General features: G+C 48.0%; 1 protein-coding gene across 4 annotated transcripts; it reads left to right on the forward strand.

Moving 5' to 3' along the window:
* Window positions 1-240: 240 nt before the first annotated feature.
* On the forward strand, window positions 241-22943 carry LOC106857493 (beta-galactosidase-1-like protein 2). 4 transcript variants are annotated; one of them, XM_088177990.1, is made up of 20 exons: window positions 301-383; window positions 3253-3312; window positions 4493-4690; window positions 4880-4948; window positions 5209-5304; window positions 6614-6722; window positions 6984-7076; window positions 9606-9687; window positions 12313-12377; window positions 14135-14219; window positions 14732-14869; window positions 15475-15555; window positions 15760-15866; window positions 16243-16389; window positions 16772-16843; window positions 17616-17697; window positions 18854-18941; window positions 20729-20843; window positions 21728-21844; window positions 22214-22943. In XM_088177990.1, exons 1-20 carry the CDS (start codon window positions 301-303, stop codon window positions 22298-22300), a joined length of 1974 nt encoding a protein of 657 aa, XP_088034116.1. In that variant the 3' UTR covers window positions 22301-22943. The 4 variants fall into 4 exon arrangements, with proteins under 4 accessions (XP_088034117.1, XP_088034118.1, XP_088034116.1 ...); XM_014883608.2 differs by having other exon boundaries at window positions 17619-17697; XM_088177991.1 differs by lacking the exon at window positions 3253-3312 and having other exon boundaries at window positions 241-383.
* Window positions 22944-22961: the final 18 nt, after the last annotated feature.

Genomic DNA, 22961 nt, shown 5'->3' on the forward strand with positions numbered 1-22961 from the left:
TATCCATGCTCTCTATCCATTCTCTCTCCCTCTATCCATTCTCTCTATCCACATTCCCAGTCCGTCTCTCCCGATCCCCCCTCCCGTCCCCTCCGCTCCCGCCCCACGGCCCCGCCCCCGCGGGCGCGCGCGCCCCTCCGTCAGCCAATGGGAGGCGGGGCGGGGGCGCGGCCCATGGCGCGCGGGCGGGGCCGGGGCGGGGCGGGCGCGCGCTGGGAGCGCGCCCGGCGGGTCGGGGGTTCGGGGCCCGGGGGGGGACCGTGGGGACCGTGGGGACCTGGGGGCCGGGGTCCCTCCGCCATGTGGCCCTGCGGGGGGCGGCGGCAGCGCCGCCTCGGGGCCGTCGCGCTGCTCCTCGTCGTGCTGTGGCTGCTGCTGCGCAGGTGAGACCCGGCTCGAGGCGGGGGTCGCGCCCCGGGGTTGGCGGGGCCGGGCGCGGGGCGGGTGAACTGCGCATGGATGGAATCGGCGGCGCACGGCGGAGGGGAGAAGGGTTATTAACGTAATTAACGTAATTATTAGCGCCCGTGCTTGCGCCGCGCTGGCGGGCAGTTAACGGGCCGGAGGCAGGCTCGGTAAATCCCGTCTTTGCCAGCCGAGATCTCCGCTCCCACCATTCCTGCAGCGGAGCGGCAGCGTGGGAAGGAGCGCGGGGTAACGCAGCCGCCGTGCCGGCCTTACCCAGCCTTACCCAGCCTTTAAATAAATGTGCACCCGATACCCGCAGCTCCGGGCCGCCGCCGTAAATCAGGCTCGGGGTTAGGCTGGCGCTCTCCCGCCGACCTTGGCTCGGGGGAGGCTTTATTTACATCATGGCAGCGCTGGTGGATGATGCGCTTGGCGATCAATCGCCCCGGCAGATCTAACCCAGCTCCGGGGCTCCCCGACGTGCTCGCACCAGCGTTGTTTCCATCTCTGCAGCCTGTTCTGGGGCTGGCTCTCCCTGTTCGGTGTGGTACCCAAGGCCACCTCTCCAGCCTAACCCTCTCATCTTCCTCCTGCTGGTCCTGTTCCACATTCCAGACCAGCAGCTGTTCCTCTGTAGCCCACCAGTAGTAGCAAGAAGTTGTTTAAGATTCTGGCTTGAATCCCACATGGTTTAGATCACCTTCATTTTGGGGGAGATGCTCTTTCCCAGAGGAACATATCCCATGTTCGTTGCTTCCAAGTGACAGAAACTCTTTAGTCCCTAGTGACATGCTGGAGAATGTATGGAGATGTAATACAGTTATTTTTTGCCAGCTGGATGTTTTATAACAGGTTCTTAAAATCATAGTTGGAAGTAAACCTGATCCTCAGAGCTATGGAAAAGCTTTAATAAATCTTTGCATAATTAGAAGCAAAATTCTTGCACAGCTGGCCTTGGGTTTGTGCCACCTGGGCTCTTAGGGAGGATTATTGCAAACTGATACCTGGTGGAGGCACAGAATCTGTCTCCTGTAAGAGTGTATGCACAATAAACCCCTGTATGCAGAATAAACCCCTGTATGCAGAATAAACTGTTCTACACAGTTGCACTTGTTACCTCAGCCATGGTTTGTGAGCACACAGGGGCTGTGCAGGGCAGCTCAGAGCTTTCACTTTTCCCTGGCCAGAGGAAGCCCAGAATAAACAGCAAAGCCCTTGGAGGTCTCAGTGGAGCTTAGGGATTAGCAGCAAAGTCTCTTGTCCTCTGAAGCACATCCTTCAGCATCAGCAAAGAACTTAATGGCTTTTCCCCTTGGTTTGGCTGTTTTCTTTTCCACCAGCTTTTTTTCTTTTTCTCCCAGCTGGTCTGGATACAGGGTGGTTGAACACCAAAAGTAAATCTCTCATACAGACAGGACTTCAGCCACATTTGTGTCTCACAGGCATGAACAGCATGGCTGTTTGGTTCAGAAGTTAATTGGGACTTTGCCTTTCCATGTATTGTATTTTGCACTTCAAATTCCATCTTACAAAGGCTTATTCCATCTTATTGGACTAACTCATCCAATCCCACTTCAGGGCCTCTGCTCTGGGGTTAGTTGGTAATGGAATGGTTGTTTTGGGTTTTTTTTTTTGCAAAAGAGACTTCTCTGAAGCAGAGATGAAATCACAGAATCATGGAATCCTAGAATTTGGGTCAGAAAGGATATTAAAGATGACCCAGTCCCACCCCCTGCCATGGCTAGGGACACCTTCCACTATCCCAGGCTGCTCCAAGCCCCATCCAGCCTGACCTGGAACACTCCCAGGGATGGCTACTGAGGTTGATAAAGAAGGCCAGGAACCTTTAGCAAAGTAAAAAAATATATATTATTTATAACCTGTTCTGTCATTATAGAAGTGAGGAAAAAACATCTCCTGGGAGCTATAAATTGCTCTCAGGAGGAAGTCCAGAGCCCAGGTACACTTTAAACTCTGGCAATCCAGCTCAAGGTAACAGGATGAACTCTGCTGAGTCACAGAAATGTTTCTTCCTGAGGTTACTTGAACAGATCCTAATGAGAAATGTGGGTTTCAGGATATCTAGGATAATGTGTTGAAAATATTGAGAGCCTGGGAGATTCCTATCAGCCCTTCTTGGGGAGAAAAAACACTGGAGCTGGGGAGTTTTAAAGTAGGAAACTTGATGGGAATGTGCCAGGTTAGTTATGCCTGGGATTAAGAAGATGATCTTAAGTGATTAGTTTATTTTTATCTGGCTGTGTGTGCTTCCTGAGCACAGCCTTCATTCTGGCACCAGTCAGCAGCACTTCTGTGTGCAGGGGTAATTTAGGGCTCTACCTAGCTCAGAAACAACTTGGAAACCCTTTTCCAACCTATTCTTCAAAAATTGGAGTTTTGCATCTCCAGACCCCGTTGAACTTTCCACCTCTGGTTCTCCACCTAAAATAGGAGTAGATGTAACTGCTGGTTTGGCTTGCCAAAGTTACAGTCTGTAATTTAGCAGCATAGAGGGACAGGTGGCCATGGGGTATTCTGTTTAGGGCTTGAGGATCCTTTCCCCTGCTGCTGGAATTCGTAACAGTTCCTTGGGAGCAGTGCTGCCATTTCCCAGCCTCATGTCATCGTTCTCTGGCTGTGTCTATCCCGTAGATGAACATTTCCAGTCCTGTTCTTACTCAGGCAGTCATGCTTTACATGTGGCAGATTGGTGTTTTGTACCGTGAACTGTTGTTATCACCCCCCCTTCCGATACACCACAATCTCCTTGCTCAGCTCTGTTTCTGTGAATGGCTGGACAATCAGTTTGAGGCAGTGAATATCTAATCTGGCTTCCTTTTCCAGGTATTACCCCTGCCTGCTGCCGGTTGTTTCAGAGCCCTGTGAGAATGCTGTGCTACTCAGGTACCCTCTGAGCTTGTCAGCCAGCCCGTGCAGTGCCCTGCAAGCCTTAGATTTAGCTCCTTTTAGTCCCCCTGTCCTGTCAGAGGACGGGCAGGCTGCTGGTTAGCAATCCCTGCAAGCTCTGAGCATCCTCACCCTCTGCTAACAACTGCTTTACCCATAGCCTAGGCAGCAGCTGCAGGCTTAGGTGTTCCTCTCTTCTCTCACTGTGACATTCCTCCCAAATGTGTGGGTCGTTCTTGCTCTCTGGAGCTGGGAATTCATTGCTCACATCTGGCTCTTATAAGGAACAAGCTGCCATTGTCTGACTCTGTGTGTGCTCAGAGCTGTGCCACTGGGGTGGGCTGAGGGAGGCAGTGACACTGCTCTGTGTCTTGTTGGTAAAATGGGGTTTTGGTTCAGCCAAAGTGAGCTGGGAGCCTGCAAGGCCATGAGTAGTGCAGGAGCTGTGAGAGCAGGAGTGCTCACCCTGGTAAGTGCTGAGGAGCTGCTGGCCCTGTGGCTCTGGTGCTTTTGGCAAATAACATTTTCAGGATTAATATAAGCTGTGATGTGGGCAGAGGTAAGTTTGTGGTGACAGGTGATGTAGTCTCTCCTGAGTGAATATAATCCAAGGGGTTCATTGAATTGAGGAAAAGGTCCTCTGTTCACAGGTACAAGTGAGGGGGTTTTATTTTCTCCATGCTTTGGGTTGGAAGATACCAGAATCCCCAGGAGATTCGGGATGGCAATGTTAAGATGCAGCTGCCATTGGAACATGGATCTGGAAATCAGCCATGTAAAAAAATCATCATGGAAATCCCATGCAAAGCAGGGAGATGTTGTATCCCATAAGTGAGGGAAGTGTTTGTGAGTATTGTGAGTGAAAGCTTGTCCATCCATGATTCCAGCGAGTGAGTTTCATGCTCTGTGCCTGAGCAGTGTCAGTTGTAGAGAATGGCACAGTGATTTGGGAGTTCAGGGGGGAAGCAGCCAGTGAAATGGATTTAAATCTACATTTGGGAGGATCTCCCAACTACCTTAAAGCCTTGTGAGCAATCTCTATGCTCTGTGTGGCCAAAAGTGTGGCTTGCCTGAGAAGCAGGAAGGTCAGAGCTGGTCCTGCTGGGTGAGGTGCAATGAAGGAGGACACATTCCTTCCCCAGATCTGGCTGCTCACATGTCTCCTTTTCTCTTGCAGGTTTAACTGGAGTGAGCTGACCCCTCTGGGGCTGTGGGGGAGAAGCCTGGGCTTGCAGACAGAGAACTCCCAGTTCCTGCTGGAGGGGATGCCCTTCCGCATCTTCGGGGGGTCCATGCACTATTTCCGAGTGCCCCGCGAGTACTGGGAGGATCGGATGCTGAAGATGAGAGCCTGTGGCCTCAACACCCTCACCACGTAAGTGTCCTCCCTGCCCAGCCTCCCCCCTGATCCCTCTCCTGGCCGTTAATTCCAGTGGGCCATGACAATGTATTTCCATATTTCTTACTGTGGGAAAAGACACAGGAAAGAATATTGGGGCCTCAGGTTTTCTTAGAGCATCACAGACCTCGTCCTTCACCTCCCTGCCCTCACTCTGCCTTGCAGGTACGTGCCATGGAACCTGCACGAAAAGGAGAGAGGGAAGTTTGACTTCAGTAAAAATCTGGATCTAAGGTGTGTGGCACAGCCAGCTCTGTTATGAAATATTCCTGTTTGAAGAGGAGGGGGTGAAGATGTTATTTCCAGATGTGCCTTGATCAGGTGATGGGGACTTGTTCCTTCCCCTGCTTTCTGGAGCCCTGGGGACTGAATCAATCCATTATAGTGCTTCATCAAGCAATTGCCTTCTGCTTTGGTACCTAAATTCAATGGTGTTGGGGTATTAGGAGTGGGGTTCTGCAGGCAGACAATAATTCCTCTGTCTGGATCCCCAGGGCCTTCCTTTCCCTGGCAGCTAAAAATGGACTGTGGGTGATTCTGCGCCCTGGACCTTACATCTGCTCAGAGTGGGACCTCGGGGGTCTGCCCAGGTGAGTGTGGAAATTGTTCAGTTCAGGGAAGCATTAGGGACAAGCAAGTCCCAAGCTCCTGATCACACAGTCAAGGCTCCTTCAAAAGAATTGCTTTGGAGTGGCTGACTGCTTGATGGGGATAATTATTTTCTGTGTCCCCAAAGCAGGTAAAAGCTCATTATTTTATGAAGCTCTTCTAATATTTTTTTGAGTGCTTAAAATAATAATTTTTTATGGTATAATGGTTACAGCCAGAAAAAAGAATTGAGGGAGCCCATCTTGCTGTTACGTCTTGATTCTACATAACACGAACAGGATTTGCTTCATCATTTTAAATGTCCTATTAGAAATCTGCCTTATATGGCTGGCAGTAATGAAACCCCACAACCTTTCCAGCCTCTGGGATTTGCCTGGTTCCTGAGTGCAGCCAGTGCCAGGTTACCACTTGTTTTCCTCACAGAGCACAAACCTCAGTGGAGATACCTGGGGATTTTTTTTTTTAACTTTTCACTTGCCTTTGCATCAGAGTTCAGCTATCAGGGACTTACTCCTGAGAGCAGAGCTCCTCATGATGAGAGCCAGAAGCTCCACGTTGAATTGTGAGAAGTGTATCTGTTGTCACTTGTTGTCACATCACCTACATGGGTTTTTTTTGTCAGACAAATAAAAGATTATAGTAAAGAGCAACAGTACTATTCTCATTTTCCAGCTCAAGAGGAGATGATTTTCTTTTAAGTCCACAAAGCCAGATTTAGCAAAGACTTGAGTCTTTCAGATCTTTGGAAGGATATTAGTTAAGGCCTCATTTTGCAGAGAAAAGGAAGATACAGGTTCATTCCCCTTAAATTATTACAGTATTATATTGTTCTGCTGTTCAACAAATTGCCCTTTTTTCTGTTAACTCCAAACAGAACCCAGCCTTGTAAATCAGCAGCAGAAACAACGGGAGCAATGACAGAAATCTTTGTTCTGAGAAAGGATTGGGATTTTTTGAAGGAGCACTTGGTTGTAGAGTGCCCTTGGGAATGCAGGGAATTCATTTTGGAGTGATGAGATCTTAATCCTTGAAATATTACTGGTAGAGGTGATGAAGTGAGTTTAGGCCTGAAATGCAGAACAAAAAGAAGAGAATGGGAATTGGAGCCTGGATTTATTTGCACAAGTGAGTGATGAGTCCTTCACAACTCGGGGTGTCACAGCTGTGCTGGGAGCTCTGCCAGGTGACACCAGTGATCCCTGCCCAGGTGTGACTTGATGGCAGTGGGTGAAACACCTCTGTTTGACTGGACAGGAGTCTCTAACACATTCCCTCCCTGCTTTTTCCCAGCTGGCTGCTGCAGGACCCCGAGATGCAGCTGAGGACAACCTACAAGGGCTTCACAGAAGCTGTGGACGCTTACTTTGATCGCCTGATGCACGTTGTTGTCCCTCTGCAGGCAAGCACCATCCTTGTCCCTCTCCAGGGTGGCACTGGCTGCCCAGGGCAGTGTGGGCTGTGTGTGACACAGCAGGGTGAGGCAGTAACAAATGTACGAGTTCTGCTCCAGGAATCAGCACAGGCTGTAGTTTTCTCTGTCAGTTTGGGAACATGGGAGGGTGGAGCTGAGCCCATCTGACACTGGTGCATCTTTCCTGCCAGCTAGTGTGGTTTTGAAATCATGGTGAACACCTTCTTTGTCCCTTTTTGTCCCCCACAGTACAAGAAAGGAGGTCCCATCATTGCAGTGCAGGTGGAGAATGAATATGGTTCCTATGCCAAAGACCCGAACTACATGACCTATGTCAAAATGGTAATAGTGGCACTTTTGCTTGTTTCTGTGTCAATCTCTCCCACAAATCACCTTCCTTGCAGTGTTTTCTTTTTTCTGTGTAACTTTTGAGTGTGGTTTGAGAGACTCTTGAAAGCACCAGCTGCATTTTCCTTGGATATTTCCTCCAGGAGTGGAAGAGTTGGCACATGACCCTGTCAGTGTTGATAAATCTGTGTTCATAGGTCTTCAGAGAAGAGGTTGAAAGGAAGCTGGGGAGTGTCTGTATTGCAGAGCTGCCTTGAAGCTCTCACCTGCAGCTCCTGTTTTGCCTCTCCTCGATGATATTTGATAAAGGTTTCCCTTTGTTGACTTTCCTGGGAGAACAGTTGATGTGAACAAGTCACCAGCACGCTCCTAAACTTGTGTAATCTGGGGCTCAGCATCAGGCAGGTTAATTTGCCTAATGCCTCCTTTACCCCTGTCAAAAAGAGATTAAACTGTGCCCTGGCTGCTCTGAGTCAGGGGTAAGGAGTTGGTCCTTGCCCAGGGGGGCTGGATTATCCTGGTGGATCTCACAGCAGTCTGACCTGTTTGTTTGCCCCCAGCACCAGTGCAGGGCAGGCAAATAATGAGATCTGCAGTGTGTCTCACAGGGTTTGTTGTTTAATTTCTTCTCACTGGATGGTTAAAGATATTGCTGCAAGTCAGGGGAGTCACCCATCCAGTCTTGCTCTTGTGCTACAGGATTATAGGATCCTTCTGAAACCTTTTGGGTACCCCAGCTGCACCCTGAGGCTCAGGTTGTCCCACTGCTCAGGGTGGCCAGAGGCTCTTCAAAACAAATAAATCCATGACAGGAGTGCTGATCTCCTTAGGGCTGTGCCAGCTCCTGCACCAACTCCATCTCATGCTGTGATTTAACTTTGCTTACAAGGTTAAATATGAAATGTTTATGCAAACAAATCAGAGATAATGCCAAGCAAATGGTTTTCAGAGCCCTGCAAGAAGGGGACACGGAGACTCTGGGGTCTGAGCAGCTGCAGGCTTGGCCTTACTTTTCATGGCTCAGTGAGGAAGGAGCTTGTGCTGTTTCAGACTTGTCAGGACAGATTGCCCTGCCAGGCCTGTGGGTGTATTTTTACAGTGCTGTTTCATCATATTCTGGGATTGTGTGCAGTTTGCATCTGAAGCAGTATGGAATAGTGGTTAGGATGAAAATGTGGGAAAGCAGGACTTGCAGGGCTTTGTTTTTGGTTGGAGTGGGATCTAGTGTGAGGTGGGGCTCCGAGTCTTTGTTCTGGTTTGTGGCAAGGTGATTCATTCACATCTAGCATCTATGGCCAAGTTGCATCTTTCTGGAATTAATAAACTCATTAAAAAGCACCCACAACTCACACAAAACCTCAAATCCCTGTGCTTACCTCACTTCTTGGGTGCATTGCCTTTGCCTTCCTAAAAGTGGAAGGATGTATTGGCATGACCCTTCCCACACAGAGCTGAGCTTCTGTTCCTGTCTCTGTGCTGCACTCTGGGAGGCATTTCATGTGTGGCAGCTCTGCTGCTCCTCCATTTTGCATTTACACTCGAAAGGAGGGGAAAAAAATTAGCATTGATGCAGTGCTCAAAAAATTACCTTAGTGAAATTGGTTAGAAATTCCAGTTCCATCAGCAGCTGAATTTTGTCTGAATCCAGCATCTGCTCAGGTATAAATCTGGTGGTGATGGGTTGAGAGAGTCACCAGGTTGTCCTGGCTCAGGGCTGGGTTTCTCTAATGCAGACACTGTGCCATGCCCAGGTGTGCACTTTGTGCAGGCAGGGACGATAAACAAAGGGTTTTATCACATTTCACAATTAGTAATTTAGACTGAAGGGACTGAAACCTTGTTCTCAGAGCTACTAGGAGCTGGAGGAATGACTTCCAATGCAGCTACAGTGAAATGAGTGGTTAATTAACATCTAAGGTTTCCTGATCTCTGCTCCAAACATCAGCCACTGTTCTGTTAAGAACCAGCTGCAAGAGAACAATCCCGATGGGAGGAACCTTGTGTGTGCAGGTGGATTTTAAAACCTTAGAGTGCTGTTTCCTCTAGTCCTGTAATATTGAGGAACCACTAAAATCATTGATTATTGGGAAGCATTCAGCTCAAGTGTATCTCAGCTGTTCTGTGATGGTATTCCTTGGAAAATCAGCTCTTCCCTCTTTTCAGCTTCCACTGTCAGGCAGTCAGTGCCTGTTTTCCTTTCCTCCTTTCACTTGAATCCCTCTTTTGATGAAAGCAATGAAGCTATTTATTACATTGATCTCAGAAGCTAAAATCCTGAAGTTGGATGCATCAGTGAGAAACCAATCCAGCTTTCTAAAACAAAATATTTTCCTGTTGTCATTCAGCTGGGAAAAGTAGGCAGAGAAGCTTCAGGAGGAATGGGAGATGTCACAGGGATAATTTTTCATTACAAGGCACTGCCAGTTGCAGGCTATCCCCACAGAAGGTGATACTGTAGTGCTTGAATATCCTGGGAAATGCTAAACTCTGTTAACACAATGGCTTTTGCTCTTTTAAACCCAGGCCCTGTTAAACAGAGGGATTGTGGAGCTGCTGATGACCTCAGACAACAAGAATGGGCTGTCCTTTGGCTTGGTGGAAGGAGGTGAGTGCTTGTGCAGGTGAGGGGAGGCTGTGCTCTCTGGGGAACGTGGCTTTGGAAGGAAAAGAGCACTTTAATTCACCCTGATCACCCACTGAGGGTGTTCTGTCTGTGGTAGGAGGGACCCCTTGGCTGGGTGGTGCAGCCAGGACAAACCCAGACCCTTCCCAGGAAGGTTTAGAGTGGTTTATTTTCCACATAAAGTGTAACACTGCGTGAAGAGTTGGGCATCTGTACTTCCCACTGAGTCAAGAGGTGGCAGCAGCCAGCATGTCTTAATGTTTCACCACACTACAAGGCTGAAAATGCTGCTTGTTGCTTCATTTCAATATCTTTTAAACAAGTTCTTCAGCAATTACTGACAGTAATGGCTCGTTCCTAAGGTAGATGCTTTGCAATTAAAAAGAGAAGAAAAAAGGTCCATTAAAAACTTGATTTTGAATTTTACATTTAAGCAGTAAATTTAGCAATAGTTTGTGGGGCAGCATTATCTTCTCAGCAAGTTTATTTTGGGGTGTGAAACCTTAAGTGAGTAAAGGAAGGTGTCAGATACGTGGAATGCAGAAGGATGCCCATTTCCCTTTTATGAAGTAAGATTCTAATAAGTTTTTTAAATGCTGCTCAGCACTCTCCTCCTTTTTCCTGTGAAGAAATGGAGGTGCAGCTGCTTGAGTTTCACTGAGCCCTCAATCTGACTGTTTGGGGCACTGATTCTCAGAATTTCAGGTAATTTCAGCTGGGATTTACTCTGTCCTTGGCCTCTGCTCTCTCCTCTGTCCCTGCCAATTGCCTGAGGTGTCACTGCTCCTCCAAATTAAGTGTTTGCAGGGTACAGTCTTTGAGTGCTCCTTTTATCACTCAGTCACAAATAATGTTAAATTTCCAGTCCCAGGCATGGAGATGATTCAAGGGCAAGACTCTACCCTTATTTTTTTCCCTCCTTTTGTTTTTCCACGTCAGTATGAGAGGGATAAATTCATTAACTGAATCACGGGCCTTCACCAGCACAGTGATCTTGTCTTTTGGATTTTTTTTTGGGTGTGCAGCAGTTTTCAGCTGTGACCACACAGAGTCACTCTCTGCCTGCCACAGAGCTGCCAGGAGAAGGACTGGTGTGGAAATCCCTGCCTTGCCCTCCTCTCCTGAGGGATTGGTTGCAGCCTCAGAGCTCCTTCTCCTTCAGAGTCATCTTTTCCAGCATGTTCTGCTGGGAGCTCTTGGATCCCACTTTGCCTCTTGGATGTCACCACAGTCTGTTTGTCACTGATCTGATGTGTGGACAACCAGGGCTCCAAGTGGGAGAGCAGCAGGATGATGAGGAAGGGGCTGAAGGAGAGGCAGGAATCCCTCCCCATCCCTGGAAGTGTCCAAGGCCAGGCTGGACAGGGTTTGGATCATGGGGGAAGCTGCCCCTGCCCTTCCAAGGGGTGGGATGGGATGAGCTTGAAGGTTCCTTCCATCCCAAACCAATCTGATTCCAGGAATCCCAAGCTGACTTGCTAAAGCCCTTCAGGGTGACAAAGCCTCTGCTGTACCTCCAGGCCATGGCTCAAGGACCATGGTGGGATGCCTTGATCCCATGGGAAGGATAAATAAGGCTCTGGGGACTGGTTCTCTTTTCCATGTGCTGTTGATCTGCATGAAAAGCAGAGCTGGGCATGTTCTCCTGAATTGCCAGCTAACGTGTTACATCAGTGCTAAATCCACGGTTTATTTTGTTCTCTCTTCGTGTTTTCTGTGCTGAATTCTTCAGCTCAGCACACTACATAGGTCAGCCTATTAAAATCAAGGTATAAATAGTGAGAAGTGAGCTTTTTCTTCTGTAAATATTCTGTTTGAAGTGCTCTGCCTGACACAACTGGGGCTGGGTTTGATACCAGCTCTCTCGTTGGAAGTCAGATTTTAATTCTGAATCACATCATCTCTGCTGTGTTTGCAGAGTTTGTCTGGGAGAAATATCAGCTGGGAGATACAAAAATGGTTGAAATGCATGCCAGGGGCTGGGACACTGATCCCAGATGAGTGTCCTGCAGGCAGGTGTTCCCACTGCAGAGCCTGAGCTTGGGCAGAAGCACTGAGAGCTCTTCCAATTGCAGTTTTCTGTGCTTCTCTTGCCCCGTGGTTGCTGTCACTCACCCCCACAGACATGACAAGCTGTAGGATATTGCCTGGGAAGGGATTCCTGCAGCTGAAGCCTGGGAGAGCAGTGTGGCATCCAGACAGGACTTTCTAATAAGATTGCCTTTATGTGGTGCCTTTTTAAGTGAGGATCTCCAAGTGCTTTACAGGCTCTAATTAGAGCTGGTGACACCCCAGGAGCTGCTCTGATGCTCTCTCTCTCTCCCTCTCTAATATCTCTGCACATTAGAGCTGAAAGATGGTCTGGGAGGATTCCACTGTGTGCTGTGGTTCACTTGGATTCTGCACACCAAGTGAAGCCTTTGATGGGGAATTTCTGAGGAGGTTATTTTGGGGGTTCAGAAGGTGTCTCAGCTCCCTCCTGCTGATGGGGAATTTCTGAGGAGGTTATTTTGGGGGTTCAGAAGGTATTTCAGCTCCCTTCTGCTGGGCTGAGGCCTAAGGAGATGTGGTCCCCAAGACATTAATACATTTTTTCTTTCCCACTAGCACTGGCCACTGTTAATTTTCAGAAACTGGAGCCTGGGCTGCTGAAATACCTGGACACAGTACAGGTAAGGTGCAGAAACATTTTGGTCATTCATATTTTCCAGCACTAGAAGTGAAGCACTGATTTTCTCTTTAGGATTTGTGTGTTGGTTTGGGGCTTCCTCCTCATTAGGCCAAAGCTTTCTGGAATCAGGGAAGGAGAATTTCAGTATCCTGTTATCCAGCACTTTCTAAAAGGCTTTTCATGCAGCTCTGCCCTGTGTTTAGCTGATTGGGGTTAGACTTTGAGTGTTGGTACCCAGAGCATCCCAGTGCACAACTGTCAGAGCTCTTCTGTGAAGTTCCATCATCTTTTCCCAAACTCTCTCACCCTGATGCTGTGGGTGCTCTTTGCAAACTGCTGATGGTGTGTCTGTGATGGGTGTTCATCTCCAAGGCCTCATTCAGGATAGATTGATGAAGTTTTAGTGTGTCATTTGAGCATTTTTAACCCTTTGTGCTGTCAGAGGAGAGAATTAATTAATTAATGAGGGAGTGGTGAGGGAGTGGCAAGTTTTGGGGTTGGTGCCAGGTTATCTCTCTCTTTACACCCTCTGTCCTCTTTTCCTGTGCTCTGCTTGCTCCAGATGAACGATGTGAGCAGTTGGGATCTGCCCCAGCCCTGATCAATTCTGTCCTCACCTCTTCCCTTGGCTGTGGAGGGAAGCCCTGCTGGCATGCTGGATGTTCAATCCTACAGCTTTCAATTCTTTTCTTTTCCTCTACTGGCAAAAGAGGCTCTGCTGGAAGTGCTTTCACCTCCTTTAGGTCTTGCAAAATTTCCCAAACTCTGCAAATGAACAGAAGGTGGCACCTTCCCCTCAAAGGAGCAGCTCCTCCTTTGCCACGCTAATGTCGAGATAGGAAGTGTTTGTAGGGGTTATGAAACTGTTTTATCTTTTCCTTGGTACGAGTTTTTGTTCCAGAAGGTGATCAAATCCCTTCTGTGACTGGCTCACTGGGGATGGATTGTTTAAATATATTTCCAAGAGCTGGAATGTTTAGATGATTACAGGCAGTTGTTTTTTTTCTAATGAAACATGAGTTTCTTTAATGCCACTTAGCTCAGCCAATTCCTGTGGCATCAGACAAAACCCCTGTCACACAAAGGGCAAAACTGCCTGGAAATGAAGCCCAGGAGGCTGGAGGGGCAGCCAGGCTGAGCTCACATTGCCCTGCCCGTGCCATGGGGGCAGGAGGGATCTTGCAGGAGCTCAGGGAGCAGGCAGGCACTGACAAATGGGAAGCAATTGCTCTGTGTGCAGAGCCTTTAATGAAGACCTAATTCCTGCAAAATCTTCCCTGCCAGCTCCATATGCGGCATTAAAAAGGCATTAAAGCAGCTCAGGTCTGCTGCTGTACCTTGGCAAGCACTGGCTGCCCTGCACCTGCAAGCTCTCAGCTGGCAGTGGTGTAGCAGATAAGCAGACATTTATAAATGTGTGTTTTCAGCAGGAACTAAACACTGACAGTTGGTTTGTCCCTTTGCTGCAGCTCTCCCAAACAGCAGAACCAGGAATGTTTGATGGCACCTGGTTGTGTGCTCTGTGACTAGCAGAGGCACAAAGCTTTGCTTGCCTGTTCTGGGCATTACTGGCCCACAGCTTCTTGTACCTCACATGCCCAGAGCTCCTTAGGTGCCTTTTTGTCTGTGCCAGTTGAGAAGAAAACGCTCCTGTAAAGCCACATCACCACACTGGATTTGAACAATGCTACTCTGGACAAAAAGGGGTGACTGCAGGACTGTCCCGAATCCATTGTAACTCTGTTTTTCTCTTGACAGAAAGACCAGCCAAAGATGGTGATGGAGTACTGGACTGGGTGGTTTGATAACTGGGGAGGCCCTCACTATGTCTTTGATGCAGATGGTGAGCACCAAACGCTGTTCTTGGAGAACATTTTGTGGTGAATCTCAGCCCCTTGTGTGCGAGTGCAGCACCTTCTCCCTGGTTTAAAAGCTCATTTGGAAGGCTACTATTAAAAAAACCAAACCCCCAGGGCATCTAAAGAGCAGTGAAAACAGAGCTATACAAGACTGTTTTAACGACTCTCATCCTCCTGCAATTGTCTTTGTAATTGGGTCATTAGTGTGCTCGGTTGAGGAGTCTGACTGAGGACTCCTTACAACTCTTCTTCTTAAAAGCAAAATTCCTGCTGGAGGCTATGAGCTTTACCCTTTTTCACCTGGAGGAGAGGATTATTTGAATGTATTAATGCATCAGTAGATGTGCTATCTCTTACTGATGCAAATCACGACACAAATCACTGTGATTGCACAGGAATGACAGAACTTGTCTGACTTGAATTCTGGCCCAGATTTGTGGTCTGTGGCCTCCCTGGCACTGCCCTTTTTTTTTTTTTTTTTTTTTTTTTTTTGCAGAGATGGTGAATACTGTAGCAAGCATCCTCAAAACAGGAGCATCCATCAACCTCTACATGTTCCACGGAGGCACCAACTTTGGCTTCATGAACGGGGCTTTGGAAGCTGATGAGTACAAGTCAGATGTCACCAGTTATGGTGAGTTTATTGTCACTGCCCTGCCTGTGCAGCTCTGACTACCCTGGGCTGGTGACAGTAACCAGCAGCACTGAGAAGTGATCAGCACAACCACTTTGTCCTGGAGAGGTGAGGTGGGACACAGCTCAGAAGTAAATTCCTGTCTAAAAGGGAGCTTAGTGAGGGTTTCCAATTCCCAGCCCATTCCAGGAAGTGGGGGATTCCCTTTTTCTGAATTGTAAATAGAGGTGACACAGATGATGAATTGATATCTCTTTTTTTTCTAGGGAGAGATGGTGATCCAAGACACCATTTGTTAATTTTACCAAGTCAAATTGTACCATAAATCTCTTTTCATCCCAACAGCCCGTGGTTAAAATGGTTAATTGTTGACTTTATCCTGTGTGAAATTCTGGATATGTGCAAATTAGATCTCTGAAAGTGTGAATGGCTCTTCTCTAAATTAAGGAATTTTGTGGCTGTTTAGTGATGTTCACTCAGATTAGAGATTTTCATACTATAGACAATGCCATGAAAATTGTGCCTGGAGCTTTTATTTCTTGCATGAAGCCATCCCAGAGCTGCTTTATGTTTTTAAAACATGTGCTGCTTTTCTGCTTTTCCAGATTATGATGCTGTGCTGACAGAGGCTGGGGACTACACATCCAAATTCTTCAAGCTACGACAACTCTTCAGCATGGTCATTGGTAATTCCAAACCCAGGACCCGCAGCACTGCTCCACCCACACTGGGAAATTAGGGAATTATTGAAACTGGCCCTTCTGCTGGAGCCCTGGGGCTCTGCTTGGTTGGGAATTAAGGATGGGAGGACCAAAGGAGATCTGGAGGGATCTTGAATTTGTGTTGTCTGAAATCATTGTTCCATCTTTTATTTTTTTTTTGCATCCCAGGCCAGCCCCTTCCTCTGCCCCCCATGATTGAAAGCAAAGCCTCCTATGGTGCCATCCTGCTGCACCAGTACATCTCTCTCTGGGATGTGTTGCCAGCACTTTTACAGGTACTGACCCCTCTTTTAATGCATCCCAGACCTAAAAGGCATCAACTTTTAGGTGCAAAAGGCAATTTGTGCTCTGCCTTGTTATCCCACGAGGATGAGGTTGGGGGATTTTTTTTTTTTTTGCCAAGGATATGCAAAAGCAGCAAATCTTTTATCTCACCTTTTTCACTGCTATTTCTGTTCTCTTGGAATTGCAGTTTTGCAAGTCCTTGGCTCGTTTTTTGGTACTTTGGTCAGGAGGGATTTTGGGTTGGACCAGAGCTCGGGGAGGTCTCACCTGTGGCAGGGTGGAGCACCTGCCTTAACTGAGCTGCCTGTACAGGGTCTGTCAGTGTGGGAGGACCCTCCTGATGTTCAATTTGCTTCTCCCCTGCAGCCCATTAAATCAGAGTTGCCTGTGAACATGGAGAATCTGCATCTGAACGACAGCATTGGGCAGCCCTATGGATATGTGCTCTATGAGACTGTCATTTTTGGGGGGGGACACCTGCACACCAGGGACCACGTCCGGGACAGGGCACAGGTAGGGGCTCCTTAGGGACTCAGCCTGGCTGGAAATGCTTTGGTCTGGGCAGAGAGGCAGGAAATGGGGGGAAAATACGAAATTTTAGATTAGTTCTGTGATTCTTCCCACTTCTCAGCTAAGCCCCAAACCCTTATCACTTCTAATTGAATTTCCAGTTCCAGCCTGCTAAAACTTACAACATCTTTAAACATCAGAATGTTGAATGTTCTGAGAATATTTTGATTATTTTATTCCCACCTGGGCTGACAGTGACACAGTTATGGACACTTGAGTTGTAGGTTCAAGCAGAGGCAATTTCCTGCCCAAATCCAGCTGGAGTGATGTGATTATGACATAATTGATGAGCAGTTGCTCTGGTCTCCTGTGCTCTGTTCTGCAGGTGTTTGTTAACACCGTGTATGTGGGGGAGCTGGACTACAACACAGTGGAGCTCTTCATTCCTGAGGGACAGGTAACTACAGGGGATTGCTCAGGGTGTGGATAACAAGATCACCAAAGAGGGAGAAGTCTCAGAAAGGCACCTCCTCCTAATCCAGACTGGCTTGGTACTCTAATCAGACACAAATAGTGGGATTTCACTGCCACGTTACATTTTGTGATTGCAAAGTGGGGTCTGAATGCTTTTCCATGGAGAAAATTCGAGTTATTGTAGCCCTTGCTGCACAAAATTTGCCAGTCTTCTTACCACAGCCACAACTCTGAGTACCTGCACCCTGTTATGGCAGATTAAATCCATGCAGGCTTCATCTTCCTTAGCACAAAGCAGGAGCTAAGGGGCTTTGGAGACTTTTGTTTCTCAAATTAAATGAAGGGGAATGTCTCTGTTTAGGTCTGAGAGCAGTTTTACCCTGGCAGAAGCTGGCAGTAAGAACACTTTGAGCACATTTCAGCAGAGGCTGTAGGAGCAGGTGAAGGGGTGGATGCACTGGTTGTTCTTAGGGCTTGTGGGAGAGTTTATGGCACAAACCTGTCCTGTGTCAAACTCCATTTCTGGCTCTGTGTGTGCTACCAAATTGGGAATTAAAAATTCAAGAGTTCAAAAGAAACAACCCAGAAATCTGTGCAAAGGCTGCGAGTTCCTGACTGTTTGCCTTAGAGAACTTGAAAGTAAATTTATGAATTGCAGCTGCCAAAGGTAGCAGTGCCACTTCCCCTCCTTGAGCACCTCTGCTGAGGCTGGTGCAGGGCTGGTGCAGCTGATGCTTCTCCTGGTTTGTTTTTAGCAGGGCTTCAGGCAGCTGAGGCTCCTGGTAGAGAACCGTGGGCGAGTCAATTACGGGCTGGCACTGAACGAGCAGAGGAAAGGTGGGTTTGGTTCTGTGCTCCCAAATCTCCCAGAGACTTGTCAGAGTGAAAATGCTGCAGAACCGTCTGTGTGCTTTGGACAGAACCAGCTGAGGGCCCAGCACAGCTCTCGTGTTGCTGGTCAGCACTGGGAGTTGGTGGGAAATGGGGTGAGGGAGGGAATGTGTTAAAAAGCATCCTCAGCCCTTGTGGGGAGTGAGCAGAGGAAATGCAGTGGCTGCTCAGTGTCTTGCACCAAGGTTTATTTTATAAGGGTACAGCTAAACCCAGGGCTATCAATGAATCTTGCTCTGTTCTAGGTTTCCTAGGTGATGCTCAGCTCCCTTTCTCTTGCTCTGTGAGCATATTATCACAGGGAGGGAAGGAAAATACCTTTTTTAATCTGTGTTTTCCCTTGAGGGGTTGATATTGGAGGATCACACCATTTAAAAGCTCACACAGTGTCAGGAGGAGGGACCTGCATCCCCTTGAGCAGAATTGACTGAAATGCTCAAGCCTATCACACACAGTGGTGGAGCTGGAAGGGGTTGATTCTATTTTAGTGGGGAACTATGTGCAAAAGCTCTATAAAATAGATTAATGGAGTTAGGCACGTGACTGTATCGATTTTATTTAGTGCAGAGAAGTTGCATAAACCTCAGAGCTGCCTAGGCAGCCTCAGTCCTGTGATTGGAGGCTGCATTAGCACCCAGGCTTTACCTGCTTCAGGGAGAGCAACTTTAACAAAAGGGTGCTAAAGGTGAATGACTTATTTAAGCTGCCTTAAAATCCCATGATGGAAAGCCCTGGAGCAGCCCTGGGCATTGCTGCTGGCTCTGTTACGTTTTGCTGTGCCTGTTAGAGAAGGGATCGACTGCTTTAAAAAAAAATCTATGCATGGTCAGCTCACAAAACCCCAAGAGCTCCCAGCTGCTGCCTGTGCCAGCACATCCCAGGGTGTTCTGCTGGGAGGGGGCTGGAGGCCCAGTGAGTTGGGGGAAAGGAGAGGCCAAAGTTTAGTGATGCCCCCCCTCAATCTGGATGAGCAGTGGGACCATATGGACTCTAATTCCATTGCAGAACGTGGCTGTTTTCCATCTCCTGCTCAGATTCAAATAGGAAAATCCATCAGCTTTAGCTGTTCCTCAGCTCTTCATTACCCCCCTTGCTCCTGCAGGCTTAATTGGTGACATCTTCTTGAATAAAACCCCCTTGAGGAACTTCAAGATTTACAGTTTGGAGATGAAACCTGCCTTCATGAAAAGGTTTGTGGGATTTTAACTTTTTTTTTTTTCTCTTCCTCATTTGAAACCTTCCAGCAGTGCAGTGTCTAATAGGGAGCAGCTAAATGAGGCAACCTGAGGTAACAGTGGGGAGGTGGATTTTTGCACTGATGTGTTCCTTGCTGATCCTTTTGCCTGAAATAGTGCAGGAACTGGTGCCAGCTGATCCATACCATCATTTGGGGAGAAATCTAATCCCACTGTGCAGGATTGAAAGGTTTCCTTGCAGATCAGGTAGGTAAAAGCCAGGCTTACCCCAAAGGGAAGGATCCCCTCACACCCACATGGTGGAAATTTTGGGTCTTTCTGGAAATTACCAATCTGGCTGATAAATTTAGTAATTCAGCCTGGCAAGGGTTGGATTAATTCTAGAAAGCTACTGATAGTGCATTAACAATCCAGATGGCTCCCTCTCTTTTATGTTGTTTTGCTTAAATTCAAGAAAGGAAATTTAGCAGGGGGATGTTGAAGAGCCTCTGTCAGCACACAGAGAAAACCTCAGCAAATGTTTCAGGCAGCAGATGCCCTATGGACTCTGGCCACAATCCAGAGACACTCTTTCCAGTGATGTTTTTAATACCAGAAAGCAACTTTTGTGCATCCCCCAAGATATCACAGCTGCCCCATTTTGTGTAGGAGGGAGAGAGAGAGGCCACGTTAAACCAAAATGGCTTTTAAAAGGAAAAAGTCCACATTCTGAAATGCCTAAGGACAGTTTTACCAGGTGCTGAGGGGCTACCTGGAGGATTCTTATTGATGGGGTAACTCACAGCCTTTTGGACTGCAGGGTGTTAGAGGAATATTTCCAGTGAGGAGCATTAAAGCAAGTGAGCTGCCATGGCCAAACAAAAGCAAGATTAGTCACCACTACCCTGAGCTCCTGGCTGCTGACCAGCAGCACTGAAACACAATCAGCTCACAGTCCCCTCGGGGAGGAGGGAGAGGAGTGTTGTGAAAGGAGCTGTCACAGGCTTTTAGTTGAATAATTCAGTAGCAGCCAGGCTGCACTGGATCAATAACTTCCCCGAGTCCAAGAGATGCAGTTTGTAAGGGCTGGAGGGAACATGTTCTGACAGAAGCTCAAGGCTTCTCTGGGATTCTGCTCTTATTTCCTCTACTGCTTGTGCCCTGCTCCCAAATTGTTGCTACAGGTAAGAAATAATGTCAGATTTCCCCTCATTACGGCAGACTTGCAAGGGTGTGTTTGTGTTCCTCGACAGGAGCCGTGGCAGCAATGTCTGGTTTGAATCCTGTCAGTTCTGCAGTCTCCTTTAGCGAGCCACAGACATTTAAAACACCCTGGCAGATCTGCAGGATCCTCAGCAAACAATATGAAGCAGAGTTTTTGTCCTAGAATGGTTTGGGTGGAAGGAGCCTTAAAGATCCTCTCATCCCACCCCTCCATGGGCAGAGACACCTTCCACTATCCCAGGTTATTCCAACCTGGCCTTGGACCTTTCCAGGGATGGGGCAGCCACAGCTTCTCTGGGCAGTCTGTGCCAGGGCCTCACCACCCTCACAGGAAAGAATTTTTTCCCAATACCCAATCTGAACCTGCTCTCTCCCAGTCTGAATCCTTTTTCCCTTGTCCTGTCACCACACAGGTGACACACACACAAATGTAAAAACCATTTCCCGTTGAGGTGGTGACAGCCCCAGGTACCCTCCTGTTGTACCCCAGCTTGGCCTGCCAGGGCCATGGGTCATGGGGACACAGGCAGGTGGCCCCTGTGGCCCGTGTGAGTGTCCCTGTTGTCCCTCTCTTGCAGCTTGCAGCACGTGTCTGGCTGGAGCACAGTCCCAGATTATTTCGTGGGGCCGGCGTTTTTCCGTGGGAGGCTGTGGATAGAGCAGCAGCCACAGGACACCTTCCTGAAGCTGCAGGCAAGTGCTGGTTGTTCTTCATCAAGGTTTTTAAAAAGCCTGGTTAGAGAGAATTGTGCAACAGCTCTCTGACTGATTTCTGTGTCTGTAGCCTCCCCCTCTCTCTTAGAGAATTACTCTAAAGGTCTGACAGTCTCCTCCAGGTAATTCTGTTCAGTCTGGAGAGGTCCTGTAAGAAAAGTGACCCTGCAGAGCTACCAGTGACCACTTCAGTCTTTTTTTTATTGGCATACAAATGCTGTTTTCTAGTTGCAGAGGAGTAATGGGCACAGAAAATAAAGGAGGGCCTTGTTTTATTCCTGCCTCGTCAGTGTGACGTGGAAAGAGTCACTTCTTTGTGGCCATGGCGTGGGAGTTAGCATTCCTGTCATCCTTCTATGGGAGACTGCATAGAACTTCAGATGAGATTTTAAATATTATTAAACTTCCTCCTCTGATTCCTCTCCCTTAGAGCCAACCTTGTGTCCAGCCTTACAGTCCTTTGCCATTCATTGGGAAAATTATATTTGTTGTAAATCGGGGCAGCCGGCAGCAATTCAGTTTTTCTGTCACCTGGGAAAGAGGTGAGGGCAGATATTCCATGCTTGGGAAGGAATAAAGGCCTGTCTGTTCAAAGGGAAGAAATTTCCTGTACAAGCACGAATCACAAATTGCACATTTTTGAAAGCTTTATCTTTTTAATGAGCACATTAAGGATAACTCCTGTTCAACAGGGCTTGTTTAAGTGTTCCTGGCTGCAGGGATTTGCGCAGGGAAAGCAAGCAGAAAACCTGCAGAAAGTGGCTGGAAAGAATGCAAGTGTGAAAGCAGATTTGGTTTCTTGTGGGGATGCTAAGGAGGCAGCAGAGCTGCATCAGTAATTCAGTGTTTTGCCTTGATTCCAGGGCTGGGAGAAAGGAGTGGTGTTTGTCAATGGGCAGAACCTGGGAAGATACTGGAAGATTGGACCTCAGGAAACACTTTACCTTCCTGGGCCCTGGCTAAGGAGAGGGGGCAACGAGGTGAGAGAGGCTCTGCTGGGATTGCTCTTTGCCTGTTGGGGTTGTTAAAGATCCTGGTCCCAAAGAGCCAGACATGCACAGGTCAGCAATCTTCTTTTAGCTGAAAGCCAGTGCTATCTCCTAAGATCCCTGAAAATGAGGAAAGGTGCTGCTCTGGTTCTGGCAGCCAAGGATGGCAGCTGAACCTCACAGCTCTGCCTCAGGTTGGAAATCGAGACAAACCTGATGTGCTGCAGCTTCATCCCTGCACCACATGGTGTGTTCAGACCCACAGTGACTGATGTCTTTCACTGGTGCTTCCTTCCCCTCCTCCTAAGAATATTTCAGCCCCCCAGGCTCTGTAAGAAGGGGTTTTGTCTCTCCCTGCAGGTTGTCATCTTTGAGGAGCGCACGGCCGGCCGCATCATCCAGTCCGTGGACATCCCTTATTTGGGACGGACCCAGTACGTGGATTGAGAGCTGCTTTCCCATCTTTGGCTCATCCTGAGTATTCTGGTTGCATGTCTGGAGACCTGAGGGCTCAGCACTTGGGCATGCTAATCTCCACTAGAGCCAGGGGAAGGATTTGCCCTCTGGCAGAGTTCAGAGGAGAGGACAGCCAGAGGAAGCAGGGCCCTTGTTCCATGGATGGATGGATGGATGCTGCAGCTCATCTCCCTGGACTCCTGAGGCCCCCAGCCCGGGTGGCTGCGCATGCTCTGGACCAGCTGGTGGATGTGGGGGAGTAAAAAGGTGCTGGAGGCAGGTGAGAGAGAGAGAGAGAGAGGGAGAGAGAGGAAGAACTGAAGCCATCTGAACTGAAAGCTGAGCTCAGCTTTCCAGGGACTTTCACAATGTGCTATCGCTGGCCTCCTCGTTTTTATAATTAGATAGGGAGAAAATAGTTGGTGAACATGTGAGTAATCAGGTGTGGAAAACCATTTTGCTGTGCTTTGAGGCAGATTTTAACAAGTCTCTGCAAAAAGGCCGTTATGTGTTTCCTCGTTGGAAGGCAAGGTGGTTGTCAAATGACTTGATTTCAGCTTTTTTTTTTCCACTAAGTTTTACTATGGAGGTCGTCTCTCTCTCAAAAGGAAAAAAAAAATAGTTTAAAAAGTGAGACGTGTTTTGTCTTCTT

Source organism: Sturnus vulgaris, chromosome 23, assembly GCF_052056855.1.
Source record: "Sturnus vulgaris isolate bStuVul1 chromosome 23, bStuVul1.hap1, whole genome shotgun sequence".
Lineage (NCBI taxonomy): Eukaryota > Metazoa > Chordata > Aves > Passeriformes > Sturnidae > Sturnus > Sturnus vulgaris.

Excerpts from the sequence above, each read along its gene's own strand:
- LOC106857493 (XM_088177990.1), top strand. The coding sequence starts at position 301 with ATGTGGCCCTGCGGGGGGCGGCGGCAGCGCCGCCTCGGGGCCGTCGCG. Across the intron at positions 5,305-6,613 it reads GACCTCGGGGGTCTGCCCAG|CTGGCTGCTGCAGGACCCCG; the intron begins GTGAGTGTGGAA and ends GCTTTTTCCCAG. Across the intron at positions 12,378-14,134 it reads AATACCTGGACACAGTACAG|AAAGACCAGCCAAAGATGGT; the intron begins GTAAGGTGCAGA and ends TTCTCTTGACAG.